Source organism: Theropithecus gelada, chromosome 2 (assembly GCF_003255815.1).
Source record: "Theropithecus gelada isolate Dixy chromosome 2, Tgel_1.0, whole genome shotgun sequence".
NCBI lineage: Eukaryota > Metazoa > Chordata > Mammalia > Primates > Cercopithecidae > Theropithecus > Theropithecus gelada.
This window is the reverse complement of record NC_037669.1, coordinates 95,744,101-95,769,122: the sequence shown is the minus strand read 5'-3', so window position 1 is coordinate 95,769,122 and position 25,022 is coordinate 95,744,101. Positions and strand designations below refer to the sequence as shown.

The following is a 25,022-nucleotide window of genomic DNA, read 5'->3' as shown; positions in this document are numbered from 1 at the left end:
TGGGGTTCCTGGTTTTAAACAGCCAAAACCTCCTTGTGAGATTTCCAAATGGAGAGGGGGACCTTGATGACGGGAAACCACCCATTAGGATCAATGGACAAAGATTGCTCCAAGACATTACTTTTAAGCTTGTGGAAACTCTGGAGCAGGACTTCTGGTGTCTTTGTTTCTATCTTGGCTCATGCAGATATATGAGGAACATATGTCAGGGCCAGGGTTAGGCCCAGGACACCTTTGAAATGTTGCCATCCCTAGACAGTCCAGGAGACTGTTTACTTTGGGCCCTGTAAAGGACCTACCTCCTGCACTATAATAAAGATACACAGTTAACCTCATCATACCCTTTGCCCTTCACCCATGGTCATTAGCACACAGGGTCTGCTCAATCGTGTTTGTAACAAGGACCTGTTCATATCCTACTTCTGTAGTAAACCATTCTTCAAAGTGAAGTTCACCTGGGTACCACCTGCCACCCAGAGGCTAGACAACTGCCTCCTAGGTTACAAACTGTCCCCACACCTTCTCAATTTATCTGCTCCTTGGTCTCCCTAGGAACCTCTACATGGACACCAGAATACTGGTGCTGTCTTAGGAAATATTAACCACATTTATGGGCCAAAATATCACAATTTCTAGATATGCTTCTTCATTTTTAAGATGGGAGATGCTTGCTGCTCCCTTCACTGAGACTTCAGATTGGGCATCACACATGGTATAACTGACTGCTCAGGATATGCCAGGCCTTTTGCTGTATAGTGTCTGTTACCTCGTTTGGTGCTCCCAGCCCTGTGAGGTACGCATTATGCTCTGCATTTTTTCAGATGAGAAAACAGGCTTGGAGGTTGGGTATCTTTCCCAAGGACACCTGGAGAAGAGGGGGTAGAGCTGGGACGCGTCTGGATTCTCCGACTATGTCCTGAGAGCGGGATGTGAGTGACCTGAGCCCTCGCGAGACCCCGCCCCCGCCCGCAGCAGGTGGCCGGGCACAGCCGAGAAGAAAGCCCTGCCAGCTCTCCCGGGTGCGGGGACGCGCGCGCCCACCTTCGCGGAGACTTCCGGGATCCCAGAGGGGGCGGAAGTCGAGGCCTCTTTCGCTTCCGGCTCGGCCATTGTTTTTGCTTTAACGGGCAGTAGAGGTGTCCGGCTTCGGGGTCGAGTGCCACTGCGAGTGGGCCGGGGCGCGGAGGGAGGCGCGGCCGGAGCTCGGGTGGCCGACGCTGGCCCGGACCGCGCTTCTTCGCGGCAGCAGGCGGCACGTCCCCGTGACTCTCAGAAGCCGCCCAATGTGGAGCCGCTTCTTTGTCCCATACCCCTGACCATTCGTGCGTGGCACGGAGCCGGGTATCTGCGGGTACAGCGATGAACAGGGCAGACGTGGCCAGGTGAGCGGCGCTGCTGAAGCCTGGTGTAACACGAAAGGTAGATCGCTGTTTTCCCAGCTCTTGCAGTGGGCAACTGTATGAACCGTCAGATTTGGGTCAGACCCAAGCTCAGAATCGCAAACGTGGAGCGTGACTTGGAAATGCAAAAATCCAATTGAGATTTTAAAGTGCTGAGCATTCGGAACACTGTGGGAAGTAGGAGAATGGCCTGAACTTTCTACACGTGTGGGATCTTAGAGCAGAGTTTACAGATTATTTTAAAGTCCTTCTTTGTCTTTTTAAAAAGATTGAGAGGGGGATCTGGGACGCTTGGTGATTTGGAAGCACAGCACAGATGCCCTAGTTACCAATACGGTGCTGATTTTCAAACGTTCAAAGTTTTCCTCCACTTCAGTATCAGTTAAATGTATCGTATTCATTCGTTTCCCAATTATGTGTGCCATGTACACACGTGGACAAAGATGACTGGAAGTTAGTTCTGCCCTTTGTATCCTCCCAGAAAGCAGGGGAGACAGTCGTGTAAACCACAAACGATTACAGTGTGAGACGTGCTCTACTAGAGGTTTGAATGAAAAAGGTAGTTTGGGATCGCTGAGATGATAACCACCCGTCTAAGCCTAGCGTGGTCAGGAAGGCTTTCTAGGGGAGGTGCATTGAGTAAAAAAAGGTCTGGTATTTTCTGATTCCATTTGGTTCCTTTCCTTTGGTGGCCATCCAGCAGTTTGGAGGATGAGAGTGGTGAGTTGGGCATAAACCAGTTAAAGGGTTATAGTGAGAGGTACACAAAGGGAAGCTACCAGCACTCTTCCTGATGGGGCAATCAGAAAAACCAAGAAAAAATTGCCTTTGTTCATGATCTTGACAGACAAGTTTGTCAAAAGTTGAAGAAGAAAAATTCAAAGAAAGAGTATGTGTGGCTTCTAGCTGTGTCTCTAGAGCTCTAGCTCCAAAGTTTCTTTATTTTGCATTTCTATCAGAAGAGGTTTGATCACCTACTCCCTACATTGGTTTATTTGTAATTTAAACACGAGTACTACTATACAAATTGTAATGCACATTATAAAACATACATTAAATGGGAGTTAAATAACTTAGTATTTTCTCTTGCACCCTTTGAGGTATCCTGCATTTCCCACATTGGAGACCATTGCTGTCTTTCTTGCATGGGTACTTGGGGTGAGTGGTTGGGGTTGTGGCTGGTTGTGAAGTGGGTAAGGCCAGGTGGTGAAGGGCTGTGAATGCGAGGCATAGACCTTTAGATTTTATCCTGTAGGTAATGGGAGCCACTGAAACTTTAAGAAGGGCATCATTTGGAGAGATGCTTAGCGAGAATGCCCAGTTGTGTTCTTTTTTCCTGGAACTTTGTTTTTTAACTCAGTGGAGGATTGTCATCAGCCTGGGGCTGAATATTCCAAGAACTCTGATTTCACTCTTGTTTCTGTAGGCAACACTACCATCACCCTTTTCTCCAACCCTGAAAAACAGCTCCTGAGACCTGAACTATAGACCGTCATTTTAATCGGACCAATTGCAGCTGGAACAAGCTTCTCTTTGGGGTCACAATGACCACTTCAGGCAGGGGAAATTTAGGCCTCATCCCCAGGAGTACTGCTTTCCAGAAGCAGGAGGGGCGCCTGACTGTGAAGCAGGAGCCAGCGAACCAGAGCTGGGGGCAGGGCAGCAGTCTCCAAAAGAACCATCCTCCTGTCTGCGAAATCTTCCGGCTACACTTCAGGCAATTATGTTACCACGAGATGTCTGGACCACAGGAAGCGTTGAGCCGGCTCCGGGAGCTCTGCCACTGGTGGCTCATGCCAGAGGTGCACACCAAGGAGCAGATCCTGGAGCTGCTGGTGCTCGAGCAGTTCCTGAGCATCCTCCCTGGGGAGCTCCGTACCTGGGTGCAGCTGCATCACCCTGAGAGTGGTGAGGAGGCTGTGGCTGTGGTGGAGGATTTCCAGAGACACCTCAGTGGACCAGAGGAGGTGAGCAGTTGGGTTTAGAATGGCGGCCTGATGCTTCTCTAATGCTTGGGTTAGCCTAGGCATGGGCCCTAGGCCAGGCCCTAGGCCAGTTTGCCTTAAGGGTTCCTGAACTTGTCCTGTGGATAGAGGGAAAACAGTTTTGTGCTCCAAGCCATAAATACAAATGCACATCCCAGCTAAGCTGTGTGATTCACCTTGTGAGATACTGTGTTCTGAGCCTAGCTTCATCCTGGGGATTTGCATGGTACTCCTGGCCGGCAGGGGATCTTCATGCTGGTTAGAATAGGGTGATCAGGGGAAGGCGGACTTTTGGGTATGCTGATAATACGGGCCTTCATTTGAGACCTTCTGTTTGCTCACTTCCTTGGACTTCTTAGAGTCAATTTTCTATTTTCCTGCCTCTTTGATTCCTTGAAAGGTGACATTTTGGGGCCTTGTAATTATTTATTCCTTTTGCTAGCTCTCCAAACCTAACTGGGATCTTTTTGCATCTTTAAATCTAATTTAAGTTTTCCCTATTTCCTGGAGTTCTCGCAAATGTAATGGCAAGGTAATTTAAACTAGAGGGATAGTTGGGAAGAGTGAGCAGTAAGACACATTGGAAAATCTCGTTTCTAGGACCATAATGCCATCTAACTCTGTGATCATGTGTTTCAGTCAGGGTTCAGTGAGAGAGGTAGAATGAGTAGGAGAGAGGTGTGTGTGTGTGTGTGTGTGTGTCTGTGTGCACATGCATGTGCATGTGTAAAGAGATTTATTGCTGACTGGGCACAGTAGCTCATGCCTGTAATCCCGGCACTTTGGGAGGCCGAAGGGGGTGGATCACTTGAGGTCAGGAGTTTGAGACCAGCCTGGCCAACATGGCAAAGCCCAGTCTCTAACAGTACAAAAATTTGCTAGGTATGGTGGCATGTACCTGTAATCTCAGCTACTGGGGAGGCTGAGGCAAGAGAATCACTTGAAGCCAGGAGGCAGAGGTTGCAGTAAGCCAAGATCACGCCACTACACTCCAGCCTGGGTGACAAACCGAGACTTCATCTCAAAAAAAAAAAAAAAAAGAGATTTATTGCTAGTAAGTGGCTTATGTAATTGTGAGGCTGGCCAGGCAAGTCTGAAACACATAGGCAGGCCATCGACAAGGGCTGCCCAAAACAGTGGCACAAGCTGAAGCTGCAGTGCACAGGTGGAGTTTCTTCTTTCTTCTTTGTCCTTTCCTCTTTTGTCTCCTTTCTTCTTCCTCTGGTTTTTTTTTTGTTTGTTTTTTGTTTTTTGTTTTTTTTTTTTTTTTGAGACAGGGTCTTGCTCTGTTGCCTAGGCCAGAATGCAGTGGCATGAACATGGTTCACTGCAAGCTTAGCCTCCCGGCTCAAGTGATCCTCCCACCTTAGCCTCCTAAGTAGCTGGTACCACAGTCATGTGCCATCACACCAGGCTAATTATTATTATTATTATTTTTGTAGACATGCGGTCTTGGTATGTTGCCCAGGCTTGTTCTTGAATTCCTGGCTTCAAATCTTCTTGCCTTGGCTTCCCAAAGCACTGGGATTACAGACATGAGCTACCACACCTGGCCTGGAATTTCTTCTTCATGGAACTTTTAGCTCTGCTTTTAAGGGCTTACAACTGATTGAATCAGGCTCATGCATTCATTCATTATCTAGTATAATCTCCCTTACTTAAAGTAAACTTATTATGTACTTTAATCACATTTTTAAAATAGTGTACAGCAACACCTGTATTGATGTTTGATTAGTACCAAGTTGACACATCAAAAGATCATCACACCGTGGATAAGCTAGTTCTTCCTAATGAGTTTTAAATTGTTCCCCTATAATAGAAGCAGGGTAGACTAGAGGTCCCCTCTACTTTATCCATTTGTACTTTATCAGGGGAAAACAGTACAGAAAATTTCCCAAGTTCCCAATATATCATTTTATTCAATGCTTTTTTTCCCTGAGATAATCTCACCCTATTGCCCAGACTGGAGTGTGGTGGCACAATCTTGGCTCAATGCAACCTGTGCCTCCTGGGCTCAAGTGATCCTCCTACCTCAGCTTCCTTAGTAGCTGGGATCATAGGTGTGAGCCACCACACCTGGCTAATTTTTGTATTTTTAGTAGAGATGGGGTTTCACTATGTTGTCCAGGCTGATCTTGAACTCCTGAACTCAAGAGAGCCACCTGCCTCATCCTCCCAAAGTGCTGGAATTACAGGTGTGAGCCACCACACCCAGCCTATTCAATGCTTTTTAAAAAATGATTACATATCACTAGGGAATCAGTTCTAGTTGATCAGGATCCTGGGGCTAGACATTTTTCCAGGATTATCAGCAGTACACATTTGTCATTATCAACCGTCATTTTCTTTGTGTAAATAAGTAAGCACATATGAGTAAATCAGCTGTCACAAGGCTCTAGAGAGCAGCTGAGCCAGCCATGGCAATGACAGGTGGCTGAAGACATATTTAGAGAAACATTTAGTGATGGTGGCAGAAGGAAAATTTCCCTATTTCTTGCTTGGTTTTGCTTAAGAAGTGAATGCTTCCTCCATTAAAATTTCTAGTGCTTTATCCAGCTAGCCTCAGAAAAGGGTGACTGTTGAGTCACAACCCAAGAACATGACTAACAGTTGACAGGTGAGGCAGCTGAATGCTCATGGCTCCAGCCTGGGAGTAGGGTCTCTGGAGTCCATTTCTTACTCTCCCACTACTGTCAGTGTTGTTTTCTGACATGAAGACATAAGGGTAGTACTGTCTTTCATCAGTAGGGGTTCAGAAAATGTTTACAGAATGGCTAAATGAATAAACAAAGCTTTTCCATGGAAGTTTGCCAAGAGGAGATAAAGGAGGGTCCAAGTAAATTGGAGTCATTTTGCTTATCAGGAGCAAGCCACTTTATTGCTGCAGAAGGAGCATGTACATGTGTGCACATTGTGGCTGGGAAAGGGTTGAACAGTGATCCCTACTAGGCTGCAGAGTCATGCAACTTGCAGAATTTTTTTGTTTCCTGTATTTTCTTTTTCTTTTTCTTTTTTTTTTTTTTGTTTGAGACAGAGTCTTACTCTGTCGCCCAGGCTGGAGTGCAGTGGCACGATCTCAGCTCACTGCAAGCTCCGCCTCCTGTGTTCACACCATTCTCCTGCCTCAGCAGGAGTCTGCTGGGACTACAGGTGTCCACCACCACGCCCAGCTAATTTTTTGTAGTTTTAATAGTGACAGGGTTTCACTGTGTTAGCCAGAATGGTCTCGATCTCCTGACCTTGTGATCCTCCCGCCTCGGCCTCCCAAAGTGTTGGGATTACAGGTGTAAGCCACCATGCCTGGCCTGTTTCCTGTATCTTTTTTCATCTCCTGCCAGGGTTACAAAACAGGCAGTGCAGTAATCATTATCTCCACTTGACAAGTGAAGTGAGCACCTGTAGTAAGCATTCCCTTGCCCAAAAGATTTAGCTGAAGTGTGGTTGTTTCTGATTACCATCAAATGTGAGGACCAGGATTTTCCATCTCCCTAGTTTCTAAGCCAACAGCTTTTCTCTAGGGTCTTGCTGTGGAATGCTGTATTAGAATGAGTTTTTCATGTTTTCAAGGAAAGGAAACCTATGATTCTGTATTAGTCTGTTTTCACACTGCTATAAAGAACTACCTGAAACTGAATAATTAAGAAGAAAAGAGGTTTAATTGGCCCACAGTTCCACAGGCTTAACAGGAAGCATGACCGGGAGGTCTCAGGAAACTTACAATCATGGCAGAAGGCAAAAAGGAAGCAAGGACCTTCTTCACACTGTGGCAGAAGAGAATGCAGGGGGAAGTGACACATACTTTTAAATGATCAGATCTCATGAGAACTCACAAGAACAGCAAGGGGAAATCCACTCCATGATCCAGTCATCTCCCACCAGGCCCCTTCTCCAATTCGATGTGAGATTTGGGTAGGAACACAAATCTAAACCATTATTATTCTGCCCCTGGCCCCTCCCAAATCTCACGTTCTTCTCACATTGAAAAATACAATTATCCCTTCTCAACAGTCCCCCGGACTTAACTCATTTCAGCATTAACTCAAAAGTTCACAGTCCAAAGTCTTATCTGAGACAAGGTAAGTCCCTTCCACCTATTAGCCTGTAAAATCAAAAACTAGTTAGTTATTTCCCAGATGCAATGGGGATATAGGCATTGGGTAAATGCTCCCATTCCAAATGGGAGAAATTGGCCAAAACAAAGGGGCTACTTGTCCCATGCAAGTCCAAAACTGAGCAGGGTAGTCATTAAGTCTTAAAGCTCCAAAATAATCACTTTTGACTCCATGTCTCACATCCGGGGCATGCTGATGCAAGAGATCGGTTCCCAAGGCCTTGGGCATACTAGCCCTTGTGGCTCTGCATGGTGTAGCCCCCATGGCTGCATTCACCAACTACATTAAGTGCCTGCGCCTTTTCCAGGCACATGGTGCAAGCTGTTTGTGGATTTACCATTCTGGGGTCTGGAGGATGGTGGCTGTCTTCTCACAGCTCCACTAGGGCATGCCTCAGTGGGACTGTATGGGGGCTCTAACCTTACATTTCCCCTTCATACTGCCTTAGTAGAAGTTCTCCATGAGAGTTCCACCCCTGCAGCAGACTTCTGGCTGGACATCCAGGTGTTTCCATACCTGCTCCGAAATCTAGGAGGAGGTTCCCAAACCTCAACTCTTGCCTTCTCCATACCTGCAGGCCCAACAACATGTGAAAGCTGCCAAGGCTTGGAGCTTGCACCCTCTGAAGCCACAGCCTGAGCTATACCTTGGCCTCTTTTAGCCACAGCTGGAGCTGAGTGGCTGGGACACAGGGGACCATGTCCTGAGGCTGCACAGAGCAGCTAGACCCTGGGCCTGGCCCATGAAACCACTGTTTTCGCCTAGACCTCCAGGTCTGTGATGGGAGGGACTGCCGTGAATGTCTCTCAAATGCCCTGAAGACACTTTCCCCATTGTCTTGGCCGTTAAAATTTGATTCCTCTTTACTTAAATTTCTGCAGCAGGCTTGAATTTCTCCTCAGAAAATGGGTGTTTCTTTTCTACCACATGGCCGGGCTGCAAATTTTCCAAATTTTTATGCTTTGCTTCCCTTTTAAATGTAAGTTCCAGTTTCAGATCTCTTTGTTCACAAATATGAGTGGACACTTTTAGAAATAGCCAGGTCACTTCTTGAATGCTTTGCTGCTTAGAAATTTCTTCTGCCAGATACTCTGAATCATCTCTCTCGAGTTCAAAGTTCCACAGATCTCTAGAGCAGGGGCAAAATGCTGCCAGTCTCTTTGCTAAAGGAGAGCAAGAATGACCTTTGTTCCAGTTCCCAATACGTTTCTCATCTCCATCTGAGACCACCTCAGCCTGGATTTCATTATCCGTATCACTGTCAGCATTTTAGTCAAAACCATTCAACAAGTCTCTAGGAAGTTCCAAACTTTCCCACATCTTCCTGTCTTCTTTTCAGCCCTCCAGACTGTTCCAACCTCTGCCTGTTACCCAGTTCCAAAGTTGCTTCCATATTTTCAGGTATCTTTATAGCAGTGCCCCACTTTCCTGGTACCAATTTTCTGCGTTAGTCCATTTTCACACTGCTGTAAAGAACTACCTGAGACTAGGTAATTTATGAAGAAAAGAGGTTTAATCGACTCACAGTTCTGCAGACTTAACAGAAAGCATGACTGGGAGGCCTCAGGAAACTTAAAATCATAGTGGAAGGTGAAGGGGAAGCAAGGACCCTCTTCACATTGTGACAGGAAAGAGAGAGCACACAGAGGAAAGTGCCACACACTTTTAAACAATCAGATCTCATGAGAACTCACTATTACAAGAACAGCAAGGGGGAAATCTGTCCCCCTCTCCCCCTCTCCCCCACCACCACCATAATCCAGTCACCTCCCACCAGGCCCCTCCTCCAATTCAACATGAGATTTGGGCAGGGACACAAATCCAAACCATATAAAAGTCCTAGATAATGAACAGGAACTTTACCAGGATTAAATTATTAGTGAATTACAAAGTTGAATTATCACAATGCAGTAAGTTCTATCTTATGCCAATACCCAAAGCTCCTGTACTGAAGAGCTGTGACTCCCATTTTAGAGAGTCTTTCAGTTTCAAAGAACGTTTCAGTCGGACAGCTTGGGAACTACAGAATCCAGGGAACCTGCTGGTCCTACCACTACACTGGTGAGGTATATATTAAAGGAGAGAGTCCCTTAACATCTCAGCAGATACAGCCTAATAGGGCGAATCCTGTGTGGTTTATTGAAGAACTTATTTTTACCTTATGGTGTGCTGTGTACATACCAGAGCAAGTGAACTTTAAAGTGTGCCTTATTTAGATAATAGTTTAGGTTTTTCTGCCCTACATGCTGTTAAAAGGAGTAACCATGAGATTGTGAGGAGTCGGTTTGATGACAATAAGCAAGGGTTAGAAATAAAATGTCTATGTTCTGAGGTATTCTCAAGGTTTCTACAGGTTAGTGTGTCTGATCTTATTTGCCTTTTTAAATATAAATTATTGGGGAGAGGTAGTACATATTGAAAACGGAGTTTGCAGATAACCTTAAAGTCTTAGGAAAATATCAAGAGGAAGTCAGTCAGCAGATATTAATCAAGCACCATTGTAGGGCTATGTGTTGTTTTGGAGCTAGTGATCAAGACAAAAGTTCTTACCCTCAAAAAACTTACACTCTGTTGGGGAAACATAGACAATAAAGACCTAAGTAAGATTACTTAAAGATTAATACATGCAATCTAGAAATTATAATTGGTTAATTGAGTCTGACTATCCCTGCTTTGTCAGTGTGCTCAGGGAAAGCTTCTCTGAAGAGGAGACACTTTTGCTCTGAGAAATTGGAAAAGCTCTCCAGGTTTGCCAGCCACTGTTCTGGGTATTGCTTCAGCTGTTAGTGTCAGTAGCATTATTTGTGCTCATGCACATACACATACTTATCTTTTTTTTACATCCTTCGTACTTCCTTTTTTGTTTGTTTGGTTTGTTTTTGTTTTGGTTTGTTTTTGTTTTTTTGAGACAGAGTCTCACGCTGATCTGATCTGATCTTGGCTCACTGCAACCTCTGCCTCCCAGGTTCAAGTGATCCTCCTGCCTCAGCCTCCCAAGTAGCTGGGACTACAGCTGCATGCCACTACGCCCGGCTAAGTTTTTTGTACTTTTAGTAGAGACAGGATTTCACCATGTTGGCCAGGCTGGTCTCGAGCTCCTGACCTCAGGTGATCCACCCACCTTGGCCTCCCAAAGTGTTGGGATTACAGATGTGAGCCACTGCGCCCAGCCTATCCTTTGTACTTCTGATTGTTCTTTTCTGTCAGCTAAGACCCTAGAGAATGTACTGAATTGCTCTCCTGGCTCCCTTTTTAAATGGTTCTTAAGAAAATATGTGTCTGAAGACCTGACACAGAGTGGAAATGGTTATAGAATCTGGTCCTCAAGCTCCTACCAAGAGGGTCAACAGAGGGATGGCAAGTAGAATTGCAAACTTTAGATTCTGCTGTCAGCTTTTTCCCCCCAGTAGGCTGTAGTGGTGGGGCTGGAAGGACACTCTGGCTGTTCTTTTCCCTGGCTTTCTTTCTGGAGGGGGCTGCTTAGAGGTTTTGGGTTCAGTACCTTCAAGGATGCTCTTTTGAACCCAATTGTATTTCCCTGTCTTTAGGTTTCAGCCCCAGCACAGAAACAGAAAATGCATTTGGAGGACACAGCAGCTCTGGGTGCAACAAAGGAATCCCCTCCTACGTCACCCCTCAGTGGGGGCTCAGCCCCTGGAGCCCACCAGGCGCCTCCTTATGACCCAGGGACACACCACCTCCCCAATGGGGACTTCGGTACTTATCTCCCCAGTTTTGGCCTTAAGTCATGCCTCCCTTCTCTCCTGTGGAGTCTCTTTTCCTTTATCTGCCCATCTCCTACTCCATGGAATCCCTCATTGCCCTGCTGTATGTTCTCCTTCCCTAGTGACCCTGTTTGTTCCTTTTGCTTATTCTCTAATCATTCATGTAGTTAGTAAGTTTTCATCAAGGACATATCATAGGAAAGGCACTGTCAGAGACCAGAGGGATGTAGTACATCTATTGTCACTGATTTCAAAGAGCTTGCTCTCTAGGTGGTAGGACAAGTTAGTCATGTGTAAGAAGAGGCAACCTCATAAGATGCATGTGAATGATATCTGTCCTCAAGCATTTGATCCTGTCACAAATGAGCAATGTGGGCCTTGGAAAAAGTGATCGCCGGGTAAAAAGCAAGATCATTGTGGGCTGGAACTGGTAAGGGATGCTTCATGAAGGAGGTAGCAGTGTATTGGGCAGTAAAAATGTGGAAGAATTTTGAAGGGGAGAATAAAGTAGTGGGCATGCCATTAGAAGATACAACAAGGACCCTAAGCTGGGGATTCCTTGAGCCCTAATTGAGCTGGAGTTAGGGAAGACTGTATTTGGGAACCTGGGCCTTGTTTGTATGGGACCTTGAGATTGAGGCAGGAATATTTTGGGAGTCAGAGGATAATGTGTTAGAAATAGTATTTCAGGAGGATTACTCTGGCACAGGTGAGCATTATGGATTGAAGGGGAAGGAACTTTAGTTAAAGGCTGGTGCAGTAGAATAGATGTGAGGCAATTAATGCCTGAAGTGCAAAGAGAGGAATGGGCAAGGATAAATATGAAAAATGTTATCATGGAAACATCCATGGAACTTGAGTTTGAAAGGAGAGGCAGGGGAATTAGACTGTTTTGGCCAATGATGGAATCATTGGAGAAATAGAGAAATCTGAAAGAAAGGTGATAAGAACATTTTATTTATTTATTTAATGTTATTTATTTATTCTTTTAAGACAGATAGGGTCTCGCACTGTCACCCAGACTGGAGTGCAATGGCACAATCATAATAGCTCACTGCAGCCTTGAACTCCTGGGCTCAAGAAATCCTCCCACCATGGCCTCTTAGAACTACAGGCATGCCACCATGACCAGCTTTTTTTTTTTTTTTAACTTTGTATAGAAATGGGATCTCCTGCTGGGAGCAGTGGCACACACACCTGTAATCCCAGCACTTCGGGAGGCTAAGGCAGGTGGATCACTTGAGGTCAGGAGTTTGAGACCAGCCTGGCCAACATGATGAATCCCTTCCTACTAAAAATACAAAAATTAGCCAGGTGTGGTAGCAGGTACTTGTAATCCCAGCTACTCCAGTGGCTGAGGCATAAGAATTGCTTGAACCTGGGAGGCAGAGGTTTCAGTGAGCCATGATCATGCCACTGCACTCCAGCAGAGTGAGACTCTGTCTCAAAAGAGAGAGAGAGAGAGAGAGAAAGAAAGGAAGGAAAGGAAGGAAAGGAAGGAAAGGAAGGAAGGAAGGAAGGAAGGAAGGAAGGAAGGAAGGAAGGAAGGAAGGAAGGAAGGAAGGAAATTGAAAGAAAGAGAGAAAGAAAGAGGAAAGGAAAAGAAAAGAGAAGGGGAAGGGAAGGGAAGAGTGAAGGAAGGGAAGAGAAGAGTGAAGGAAGAAAAAGAGGTCTCCTTATGTTGCCCATGCTGGTCTTGAACTCCTAGCCTCAAGCCAGCCTCCCACCTTAGCCTAGAACATCCATCCATTCTAGACACTGAACTTAAGATGTTGCAGGACCCCCAAGTGAAATGTCCTATAGGCAACAGGAGGCATGTGGTAGGGGTCTAGGAGAGAAGTAAGAATTGTGAGAGCGGTATTAAAGCAATGAGAGTTGGTCAGATTGCTGACGGAAAGAACAAGGAAGCACTGGGCCCTGAGTTTTAAGGGGTCTATAATGAGAGGGCAGGAGCAGGAAGAGGAACCAGGGCATGAGGAACCACAACTGTGAGGGGAAAATCAGGTCTGGCTGGTGCTAGGGAAGCCATGGGAGAGAGAGTGTGGCCAGAATAGCTTCCTTGAAAAAGGTTGATGAGAGTGAGGGCTTGGAGGAACACCCAGTTCTCAGCTTGATACGGGACCTTGTACTGTGCCCTCCAGGGAAAATTCACAGCACTCTTGGGATAATGCCTTATGGAAGAGGTTAAGAGTCAGTGTGTGTGGAGGTGCCTGGGTTCTCTTGAATCCACTTATTGGGAATATAGATCTTATGGGAGCCGGAAGCAGGGCTAGTCCCACTCATAGCTTTCTTTCCTCCCTCAGCTCAATGTGCTTCTCCAGTTCCTACCCTTCCTCAAGTGGGGAACTCAGGACTTCGGATGGTCAGGCCCCAGGTGAGCTTGGTTCTTTGTGTTTTTACCACGTCCCCATTAGTCTGGTCCAGGAATGGCTAGAGGTCTCACCCCCAGGACTCTGCCCCATCTAAGACTGTTCCTGTGGCTCTCCTGCCTCATTGCTTCCCCTGGAGGTAATGGACTCTATCTTGTGCTGGACTTGTCCTTTTGGGGTGTCATCTCAGCTCCTCTCTCCCATGCTTTTGCCCACTAAGACCCCATACCCTGTGCCCTCTGTACCCCTGATGACTCTGCCCCTCAGGCTGTGAATGTTCCTGAGCAATTGAAGCTTGTCATTCCAGGATACTGTGGCGTATGAGGACCTGTGTGTGGACTATACTCAGAAGAAATGGAAATGTCCCGCACTCAGTCAGAGAGCCCTGCAGTGGAACATGATGCCGGAAAATGACCGTAGCATGGCCTCCTTGGGTAATGATTCTGTTTCCTAGTCACTTAAGAGTCTGCATGCTGCACATTGTCTTTTCTATATTCCTTGTCTCTTTAAACTTTTTACTATGAAAATTTCCAAACATAGATAAACTAGAGTGAATAATATAGGGACCCTGTTTGCATTCATCACTGAGATTCAACAATGATCAGCATTCTCTTCACCTCATTATGAATTGATATAGTGTGATTTAGGTAGGACTTCTTAGTTGTAAGGAAGAGAGCCACTCAAGTTATTGTAAGTAAGGAGCTGTGAGTCATAGGCTTAAAGGAATGAGAACCCGGAAGAAACTATCAGCCAGACCAGACTGTGGGAAGCAGGGCCTTGACTCAGGGCAGCCTGGGAGCCTGAGCAGCAAAAGCAAATACATGTTGATGCCTGTGTTCCAGTGTGAATGTAATACAGCTGCTCTCAGTGTATCTGTTTTCTCTCTGCTTGTCCTCCTCCTGCTGCCCATTTTCTTCACTGTGAATCTTTTGTCCTTTTCATGGCTCTTTTCTAATTGTACTTTCTGTTCTTTTATACCTGTTGCTTGCTGTATCTCTCAATGGCTTGGCTTCTCTCCATGCTCCACTTCAGCTTCCACTGCTACTCATAAGTACCTTAATTTTGCCCTACCTCCAGTTCCAAATTTCCTCAGAGATGGACTTCCATTGCTATAGCCATTACCCATCATCTCATTTGGGCAGAGCTTTGGCCCAGGCCACAGCAGAGGCTGAAGCCTAACCTACAGATAAGCTGCCATTGAGTCTAGTACCTGGTGCCGGTCCAATCACCTGTGGCCCATCATGGGATGCTCAGGGTCACTTGGCACAAAGCGTGGTTGCCTAAGCATCCCTCTCTGCAAACACTGGGGCAGAGCAGTTTCCTGAAAGGGCTTCTTGGAAAGGCAGATCCTGTGGTTGATGAGTTTATCATATAAGATCTGTTCTTTTTGTACACTTTTCTTATCATACCTCCATAATAGAAATTTCCAGTCAATTCACTCTCATTTTTTTCCCTGTCTCTTTCTTACGTTTGGCTTGAGGTATTTGCCAGCCTCCTCTCTCCCAACATGTTTTCTGATAACAATGGAACCATGCAATGTTATGGTTGGAAGGGATCTTAGAGTTCATCACTTTACTAAGGCGACACAGCACGAGAGTAACTTCTGTAAGATCACAGCATGCTTTGCAATCCAGTTTTTTGCTTTCCAATGACCCTTCTGACTTGGTTGTGCTGGCTTAGTATCTTTTTTCCACCCATCTTCACTGACCATCTTCCCCTTTCTTGTTTTTCTATCCCTAGGGGAAAAATGAGCTATTAATATTTCCCATTTTGCTCTTGTTCTCAATGTGTCATCTCATTTCTTAACCATAATGTGACTTCTTTTCAGGTACGTTATCTGTTAATGATTCTGTTTCTTAAACAGGATAAGAAATAGGTAAAAGTTGTTGTCTTCTTTCTTTTGGCAGCAGGTGAGAACATGATGAAGGGTTCAGAGTTGACTCCAAAGCAGGAAATTTTTAAAGGATCAGAGTCATCTAACAAGACATCAGGGGGACTCTTTGGGATGGTTCCTGGGGGAGCAGAGACTGGAGATGTTTGTGAAGATACTTTCAAAGAGTTAGAAGGACAAACCTCAGATGAGGAAGGGAGCAAGCTAGAAAATGATTTCTTGGAAATAACAGATGAAGATAAGAAAAAATCCACAAAAGACAGATACGACAAATATAAGGAAGTTGGGGAACATCTACATCTGTCCTCCAGTCCTGCTGAACATGAAGGAGTTTTAAAGGGACAGAAATCCTATCGATGTGATGAATGTGGCAAAACTTTCAATCGGAGTTCTCACCTTATTGGCCATCAGAGAATCCACACTGGAGAGAAACCCTATGAGTGTAATGAGTGTGGGAAGACCTTCAGGCAAACCTCCCAGCTCATTGTTCATCTCAGAACCCACACAGGGGAAAAACCCTATGAATGCAGTGAGTGTGGAAAGGCGTATAGGCACAGCTCCCATCTCATTCAACATCAGAGACTCCATAATGGGGAGAAACCCTATAAATGTAATGAATGTGCAAAAGCCTTTACTCAGAGTTCCCGACTCATTGACCACCAGAGAACCCATACTGGGGAGAAACCTTATGAATGCAATGAGTGTGGAGAGGCATTCATTCGAAGTAAAAGTCTTGTTCGACATCAGGTCCTGCACACTGGTAAGAAACCTTACAAATGTGATGAGTGTGGGAGAGCTTTCTGTTCCAATAGAAATCTCATTGACCATCAGAGAACCCACACTGGAGAGAAGCCTTATGAGTGTAGTGAATGTGGCAAAGCCTTCAGTCGGAGTAAATGTCTTATTCGACATCAGAGCCTCCACACTGGCGAAAAGCCGTACAAATGTAGTGAATGTGGGAAAGCCTTCAATCAGAACTCGCAACTCATTGAGCATGAGCGAATTCATACTGGAGAAAAACCTTTTGAATGTAGCGAGTGTGGTAAGGCATTCGGTCTGAGTAAATGTCTTATTCGGCACCAGAGACTTCACACTGGTGAGAAGCCCTATAAATGCAATGAGTGTGGAAAATCCTTCAATCAAAACTCACATCTTATTATACACCAGAGAATTCACACTGGTGAGAAACCCTATGAATGTCATGAGTGTGGGAAGGTCTTCAGTTATAGCTCCAGCCTTATGGTACATCAGAGAACCCATACTGGGGAAAAACCCTATAAATGCAATGATTGTGGGAAAGCTTTTAGTGACAGCTCACAGCTTATTGTGCACCAGAGAGTCCACACTGGAGAGAAACCTTATGAATGTAGTGAATGTGGGAAAGCCTTTAGTCAGCGTTCCACTTTTAATCACCACCAGCGAACTCACACTGGAGAGAAGCCCTCAGGTCTGGCTTGGTCAGTTTCTTAAGGTATGATTCTCTGAGACAGAGAGCAAGGACCTTTGAGTTAAGCTTTCTTTATAAGAAGGATGCTCTTAGTGGTTTCCCAGAGCCAATAGTCACAGTGGACCATTTCCTACTTGCTTTTCCTTGGATCAATAAGGTGGGAGAGTAGGAGTAACTTATTTCAGTTCTTACCCATTATTAGGAAGGTAAGGACTACACATGTCATTTAATTGTAGATTTCCTTTTATTTCTTTACTTTTAAATTTTAACTTTTAAAATCTATTTCATTTCTTAGTTATGCATCTCATAATCAGACTCCACACTTTTCAAAGACAGAGATAATATCTTCTCTATTCTATTCTACTTCCTACATTTCACCATTTATACAAAGTCATTCAACAAGGTTGATTCATGCCTTTCTGCCTCTTGGCTATGGCCCTCCCCATCTACTCTTTAAACTTTAATCTATAGCCTTTCATCAATTTCATTCCCTATCTAGAAAACATTTTATTCTGTTTGCTAATCTTTGTCCCTCACAATTTTTGAAATCCGTCTCATCTCTGAAATAGTTTCTTCTTCAAGTACTTTTTTATTTTTCTTCAACTTCTCTTGATTTGACCTCAGTGCTTTGAATTCACTGGTGCTACAATATGTAACTGTTGTTAAATTGCCTTGTAAATTGTGCATGTCTGTATACTTCTATACCAACTTATTGTAGGCTCTTTGAGGTCACGTAGGTATTTCTTTCCCATATAGATAGTATTTTGTACATACCAGTTGTTAAATAAATAATTTTTAAAATCTCAACTGTCACATTGAATTATCCTTAAAGTTTGCACGATCTTTCTCCCCTCCCCAGCTGGACCAGCTGATTGTAAAGATGGAAGTCCATCTCATCATAGAATATCACATACCTAGATCTTACTGATATCTTTTGCATATACTCCTCGAAGTCTTACTACTGTTACTTCATCCTCAAAATGCAAATGGATTTGTGTGTGTGTGTGTGTGTGTATGTATGTCTGTGAAAGAGAGAGAGAGTGTGTGTGTGTGTGAATGTGTGTGTATCTAGGTATTGGGTTGGGCAATCATATCCCACTGATACGGACTTTCCCTCCGTGCTGAGTCTAGTTCTGAATTTGCTAACTGTACCCTGCTTCCTAAATCAACAGATTAAGAACTGTGTCAAAATTTACTGCACAGAAGACTTGACTTTCATAGCAGTGGTATAGGTGATTGAAAATCCAGCTAGCCACATTCCCTGATGCTTGGAATTCACTATGACTAGACTTGTGGCAAGATAATAGATTCACAGTAATCTGTTTTCCTTATCAACTAGTCCTATCTACCTACAACTGCCATCTTAATTTAAAGATGAGAGCTGTACCTTTAATTATCATAATTGTCTTCTGGACCATCTTTCATTCCCCAAAGACATAAGAAAAGAAATCTCAGAAGATTTTCTTTTCTTCTGCCATCACATGTCAGTTCATGAGCTTGAACAACTTTTCCCTTCCACCCTTGCAATATGTCCCAGATCTGGGGGACCTTTCCCTCTGGTGTCCACCCCCTTCTCTTTCCATCCCCTAAATTTAACAGGTTTACAGGATCCACAGTGTGACAGAGTAGAGAAGGAGGCTAGAGGAACCATGTGAGTTATATAATCTGGAAGGGAGATTTTTTGAGGTGTGGTGTATGTTTTAACAAAGAAGAAAGAGTGGAGTTGAGGCATAAGAAAATAAGATTAGATGTGATTCTAGGGCGATATCTCAGGCAAGTTTAGAAAGAATAGGAGTCCTGAAAACATTGAACCCAGGACAGAACTGAAAATTTGCCACTTATGAATATATATTTTAGATTTTTTTTTTTTTTTTTTTTTTTTTTTTTTTTTGAGACGGAGTCTCGCTCTGTCGCCCAGGCTGGAGTGCAGTGGCGGGATCTCAGCTCACTGCAAGCTCCGCCTCCCGGGTTCATGCCATTCTCCGGCCTCAGCCTCCCGAGTAGCTGGGACTACAGGCCCCGCCACCTCGCCCGGCTAGTTTTTTGTATTTCTTAATAGAGACGGGGTTTCACCGTGTTAGCCAGGATGGTCTCGATCTCCTGACCTCGTGATCCGCCCGTCTCGGCCTCCCAAAGTGCTGGGATTACAGGCTTGAGCCACCGCGCCCGGCGGTTTTCAACGATATGTTTAGTATGTGTTTCCGTTTTCCTTTAGAAGATATGCAGATAGGACTTTTTCATTGTTTTAGTTTGGAAGCTCCCAGATCCCAGGGACAAGCCCAACCCTATATGAGAACATAGGTCCAGCCCTCCACCCTGAGCTGGACATTTCTGGTTAAGTCTTCAATAGAATGATCCTTCTTATTGGATGTTGCAGTTTTACCTTCTGATTCTTGTCTGCTCATCGCCTACCACACTAACACTTTAGAGGTTGGGAACCTGCACTATTCATAACTAAGGTGGGAATAGTAGGGAAAAAAAAGAGTAGATATAGGGAATACTACACCAGTGTGGTGTAGTTGTCATTAAACATTGCCTTGACATCCTTAAAAGCCTCAGGCTTTTGGATGGAAGAAAATTGGCTGCATTTGAAAGCCATACCTCAAATTACATTGGTTATTGCTAGTATAAACTTTAATTTTAAAAATTTTAATCTGGATGGTTATGTTGCTGAATTATTTTTAGTTTTAATTATTTTTTGGTTTCATTTTCTAGGTATATAATAAATTAATGGCTCCTTTAGCTTTAAATTTTCTTTTTTTTTCTTGGAGACAGGGTCTCACTTCCTTGCCCAGGCTGGAATACAGTGCTGTGATCATGGCTCACTGCAGCCTCAACTTTCCAGGCTCAGGTGATTCTCCCACTTCAGCCTCCCAAGCAGCTGGGACTACAGGCACATGCCACCATGCCCAGGTAATCTTTTGGTATTTTTTGTAGAGATGGGTTTTCACCATGTTGCCCAGGCTGGTCTCGAACTCCTGGGCTCAAGTGATCCGCCTGTCTTGGTCTACCAAAGTGCTAAGATTACAGGTATGAGCTGGCCTTATTTTCAATCTTATGCCACTTATGTTGTGCATTAGCAAGAACTTCCAGAAATGTTGAGTAGTAGATAACAGGTCTTCTATGTCTTGTTCTTAAATCTCAGGAGGGATGTTTTTAGTATTTCACATTTTCATTTGCAGTCATTGTTGGATATTGATAAATATTCTGTTGCATTTAGGAAGTTTCCTTCTAATCTTATTTCTAGAGGAAGCAGGGTAATATAGTGGTTAACAACACAGGTTTGGGCTGGGCACGGTGGCATGTGCCTGTAATCCCAGCACTTTGGGAGGCTGAGGCGGGCAGATCACTTGAGGTCAGGAGTTCGAGACCAGCCTGGCCAACATGGCAAAACTCTGTCTGTATTAAAAATACAAAAATTAGCTGGGTGTTGTGGCAGGCACCTGTAATCCCAGCTACTTGGGAGGCTGAGGGAGGAGAATTGCTTGAACCTGGGAGGCGGAGACTGCAGTAAGCCAAGATCGCACCATTGTATTCTAGCCTGGGTGACAAGAGCAAGACTTCATCTCAAAAGAAAAAAATAAAACCATGTGTTTGTGCCCAGCAACCTAGGTTCAAATTCTGGATCCAGTCAGGTGTGGTGGTTCACACCTGTAATCCCAGTGCTTTGGGAGGTGAAGGCAGGAGGATCACTTGAGGTCAGGAGTTTGAGACCAGCCTGGGCAACACGTCAAGACCCTGTCCCTAAATAAATAAAAAAAATTAGTTGGGTGTATTGGTGCATGCCTTTAGTCCTAGCTACTCAGGAGGCTGAGGCAGGAGTATTGCCCGAGCCTGGGAGGTCATGGCTCCAGTGAGCTATCATTGCACCACTGCAATCCAGCCTAAGCAATAGAGTGAGACCCTGTCTTAAAAAAAAATCTGCATGTCCACCACTTTGTTAGGTGTGTAACTGTGGGAAAATCACCTAGCTTCCTTGTGTCTCAGCTCTTCCATCTATAAAGTGGAGCTACTTCATAGGGTTGCAAGGATTAAATTAGTATATGTAAGGTACTTAAAACAGTGCTTGACACCTAGTATATACTGTAATAAATATTATATTAAAGTTTTATTAGGAATAGTTGCTAAGTTCTATCAAGTTATAAAAATCTAAAAGTTCCCAAATAATTGAATTTTCTTGTATTCCTGGGATAAATCTATTTATTTATTTATTTATTTGTTTGTTTGTTTGTTTATTTTGAGACAGAGTTTCGCTCTTGTTGCCCAGGCTGGAGTGCAATGGCGTGATCTCGGCTCACTGCAACCTCCACCTCCAAGGTTCAAGCGATTCTCCTGCCTCAGCCTCCTGAGTAGCTGGGATTACAGGCATGTGCCATCATGCCAGGCTAGTTTTGTATTTTTAGTAGAGACAGGGTTTCTCCATGTTGGTCAGGCTGGTCTCGAATTCCCAACCTCAGGTGATCCAACCACCTCGGCCTCACAAAGTGCTGGGATTACCAGCGTGAGCCACTGCGCCTGGCCTTTTTTTTTTTTTTTTTTTTTTTTTAAGTTCAGAAGTAGATTCAATGTGCCAATGTTTTGCTAGCTGTGCAAAATGAATTTGGAAGTTTTTTTTCTTTTATTACTCTGGAAGAGTGTGTGTAATATAGCAGTTATTCCTTGAAGGCTAGCTAGAAATGACACATCATATATACATACGTTTTTTTACTGGTGTTTGGATGTGTCAGGGTAGAGGGACTTATTTTAGCATCCTTGCAGATTTTTTCAATGGTTTTGTTCTTCAGGTTTTCTACTGTGTAAATTTTTCTAATATATATCTGGAAATCATATTTACTATTCTGTCAAACATTGGCATAAAGTTACACCTAGTATTCTGTAAGATTATTTTCCTCTGTTCTGTATATGTAATTAGACCTCCTTTTCCATATATAGTCATTCCTCTGTATCCACAGGGAATTGGTTCCAGGATGCCCCTACCTCGGATATTGAAGCCCTCAGATGCTCCCTTACAGTCAGCCCTCCATATCCTCAGAATATGTGGATGCAGAACCCACAAATACAGGGGGCCAACTGTATAATGTTTTACATTTTGGTTTCCTTTCAGTTTTTTTTGTTTGTTTGTTTGTTTTTTTACTTTCAGGATTACTGAAGGCAGTGCATTTTGTTTCTCTTTTTGAATTTCATTTTTCTTGAATTTTTTTTCATATGTTCTTTTACTGCCTTAAGTTGCCGAGGCTTTGCATTGCCTTCACATGCATTTGCTTTTTCCTCATTAGTGAATGATGAATGCAGTCCTAATATTTGTCTGCAAATAGGGAAAGTGGATTTCCTTTTATATTCCAAGTAGGTGCTGTTGAAACTGTCCCTTTAGATCTGAAGCTAGAAGGCTAGTTGTAAATTTACGTAACTATGCACTTCAGCAGTAGAAAAGCAGCTTCACATTTTGCTAAGCTGGTTGAAAATTTTTCACTCAGGGCCAGCATTTATATCTAGCTTTCTTTTTGGCTCAGCCTCCAGGCTAGTTATCCAGCGGAGCCTCCTTCCAAGTTCTCTGTCTCGTTGGAAATAGCTTGGTTGTGAAAGAACTGAATGTGGAAAACCCTTCAGTCACAAGTCATTACTCCGCATTGGAAACAAAATCTTTTTTTTTTTTTTTAAGTGACAGGGTCTCACTCTCACCCAGACTGGAGTGCAGTGGTGTGATCATGGCTTATTGCGGTTCAAGGGATCTTTGCACCTCAGCCTCCTGAGTAGTTAGGACTACAGGCGCATATCACCACACCTGGCTAATTTTTAAAATTTTTTATAGAGACAGGAGTCTTACTATGTTGCCTAGACTAGACTTGAACCCCTGGCCTTAAGCAACCCTCCTGCTTTGGTCTCCCAAAGTGCTGGGATTACAGGTGTGAGCCACCATGCCCAGCCCAGATAACCTATTCTTAAGATATGTGAAAAACCATTCAGTTGTAGCAAACATCATACACAAGAGACTTTGTTTGACATCAGATAAATCATATGGGTTAGAGAAATTTTTGGTTTTTAGAGGTCAAGAAATCATTCATCATGAGCTTCCATATTTTGCACATATTTCTGAAAAATATTCCTGAAGTGGAAAAGTTTTGTTATACAACACATAGTTTCTGGTACATGAGGGAACCCACGAAAAAGGGTATCAGTAAACAGTGTTACAGAACTTCCAATTTAATATATATATTTTTTTAGTCAAACAGAATTCAAACCCAGGAGACAGTTTAGGTGGTCAGACATGGTAAAGGTGCTAGGAGTGGTATACTTACTCACTTATCTCTTAAACATGCAATGAAAATATTCTACAGCCAAACCCTTGTCATAAACTCCAGCCCTGGTCATTCAGCTTCTGAATCCAGTAGGAAAGGTCAAGAGATGGTGGATGTTAACAAGTGATTGAGTACTGTCCCATGTTCAGAGACAGTTCTGTCAAGGTATTGACCTTTTTCTGGAGTACTACAAAGCAAGCATTCCTGAAAACCTCTAGGGGTTAGGGACAGATTGTGAATTTGTCCATTGTGAATATGCACATGGTGGCACTATAAAAAAATTGAAAGTAAATCCCCTATCCCTAACATCAGGTCATGTTCTGCCCTGATGGGGACCAGTAGAATTTGCCACAGTTGGGTACAGGAAGGTGTTATAATTACAGCTGGCTCAAGAAACACCTAGTGGTGCTAGTACTTGATCCAGGATAGGACATTTTAGATTTATTATTCACCAAACCATAACAGTCCTCCACTAATATATGCACAGGGTCACTTTACCCAGGTGGATGCCAAGTAGGGTGAGATGCAGACTCCCTTTTAAGGCATGTGAGTGCTTTACGTGAAAACACAATAGGAGAGCAATGTATGATGGCCCACCTTTCTGGCCTATGGGTATTTCTGAAATTATACCTGGTTAAGAATTGTCAACTGACTAAAATCACAATGTTTTTTCCCCTTAAATGGCGCAGTCCACAAACTTAAAAAGGCCTGATCAGCTAGATGTTTATTTCATTTACCCAAATGAGTTAGAATTTCTTTGGCAGATAGATGTCATAATAAAGATGGAAATTGCTGAGTATTTAGGCAATTATGACACACAAAAAATACCCTGATTTCTGAGCAGTGACATTATACTTGACTGAATGAATAGATTTTTGTAGGAAAAAGTATGCTTGTGGATAAGAGCAATAGAAGCTGGATACAGGCAGGCTGGAATCTATTTTTAACATATATTCTAGTGACCCTTATGTTCTCTAAAATTTGAGAATGACTGGACTAGAATTTTGGGAGTAATCATTCCTCCCTGGGACCAGATGTGGGGTTAGCAGCTTGAATAAGAATGAATGGTCCCACCCACCCAAAGAGTAGGTGAAAGGGAAGAATAAGTAAGTTAAAGATCAGAGTTCCCTTAATGTACATGAATATTCTTGTGTGTGTGCACATGCGTGCGTGTGTGTGTGTGTGTGTGTGTGTGTATGACTGAGTTTTGCTCTTGTCACCGAGGCTGGAGTACAATGGCGCGATCTTGGCTTACTTCAATCTCCGGCTCCTGAGTTCAAGTGATTCTCCTGCCTCAGGCTCCCGAGTAGCTGGGATTACAGGCACCTGCCACCAGGCCCAGCTAATTTTTGTATTTTTTAGTAGAGACAAGGTTTCACCATGTTGGCCAGGCTGGTCTCGAACTCCTGACTTCAGGTGATCCACCCGCCTTGGCCTCCCAAAGCGGTGGGATTACAGGCGTGAATCACCACACCCAGCCTATTCTTTTTAAGTTTCTTGATGTAGTGGCAATAGTCTTGTGCTCTTCAGCACAGTGTCCTGAGTTCTACATCCCACATCAACTGAGGGTGTGAACTTGTGGAGGACTTATGTCCGAATCTCTTTTTCAATCTCTATACAATGTGGCGGAGTTGTGCCACCCACATGAGCCAATGGAGAAGAAAGCTCCTGGTATACTTTAAGTATTCAACAATATTAAATATTAAATATTTGTCAATTGATGAAGTACCTCAAAAGCTTGATTCTCAGACTCCTTCTTAGATAAATCATTCCCTAGATTGTCTCATCCTGTCCTGA

The 25,022-nt window shown here is 43.9% G+C and overlaps 1 protein-coding gene across 5 annotated transcripts; it reads left to right on the top strand.

The window, feature by feature from the left end:
- The first annotated feature begins 759 nt into the window (after positions 1–759).
- ZKSCAN7 (zinc finger with KRAB and SCAN domains 7) lies at positions 760–24,961 on the top strand. Of its 5 annotated transcripts, none has more exons than XM_025376784.1 (6): positions 760–1,419; positions 2,827–3,367; positions 11,046–11,214; positions 13,526–13,596; positions 13,899–14,025; positions 24,450–24,961. In XM_025376784.1, exons 2-6 carry the CDS (start codon positions 2,945–2,947, stop codon positions 24,497–24,499), a joined length of 840 nt encoding a protein of 279 aa, XP_025232569.1. In that variant the 5' UTR covers positions 760–1,419; positions 2,827–2,944; the 3' UTR covers positions 24,500–24,961. The 5 variants fall into 5 exon arrangements, with proteins under 5 accessions (XP_025232569.1, XP_025232568.1, XP_025232570.1 ...); XM_025376783.1 differs by lacking the exon at positions 2,827–3,367 and adding an exon at positions 15,502–16,242 and having other exon boundaries at positions 760–1,382; positions 24,450–24,942; XM_025376785.1 differs by having other exon boundaries at positions 760–1,382; positions 24,450–24,942.
- Positions 24,962–25,022: the final 61 nt, after the last annotated feature.

Coding starts and splice junctions, on each gene's coding strand:
- ZKSCAN7 (XM_025376782.1), top strand. CDS start 2,945: ATGACCACTTCAGGCAGGGGAAATTTAGGCCTCATCCCCAGGAGTACT. Junction 11,215..13,525: donor CCTCCCCAATGGGGACTTCG/GTACTTATCTCC, acceptor TTCCTCCCTCAG/CTCAATGTGCTTCTCCAGTT. Junction 14,026..15,498: donor CCGTAGCATGGCCTCCTTGG/GTAATGATTCTG, acceptor TTCTTTTGGCAG/CAGGTGAGAACATGATGAAG.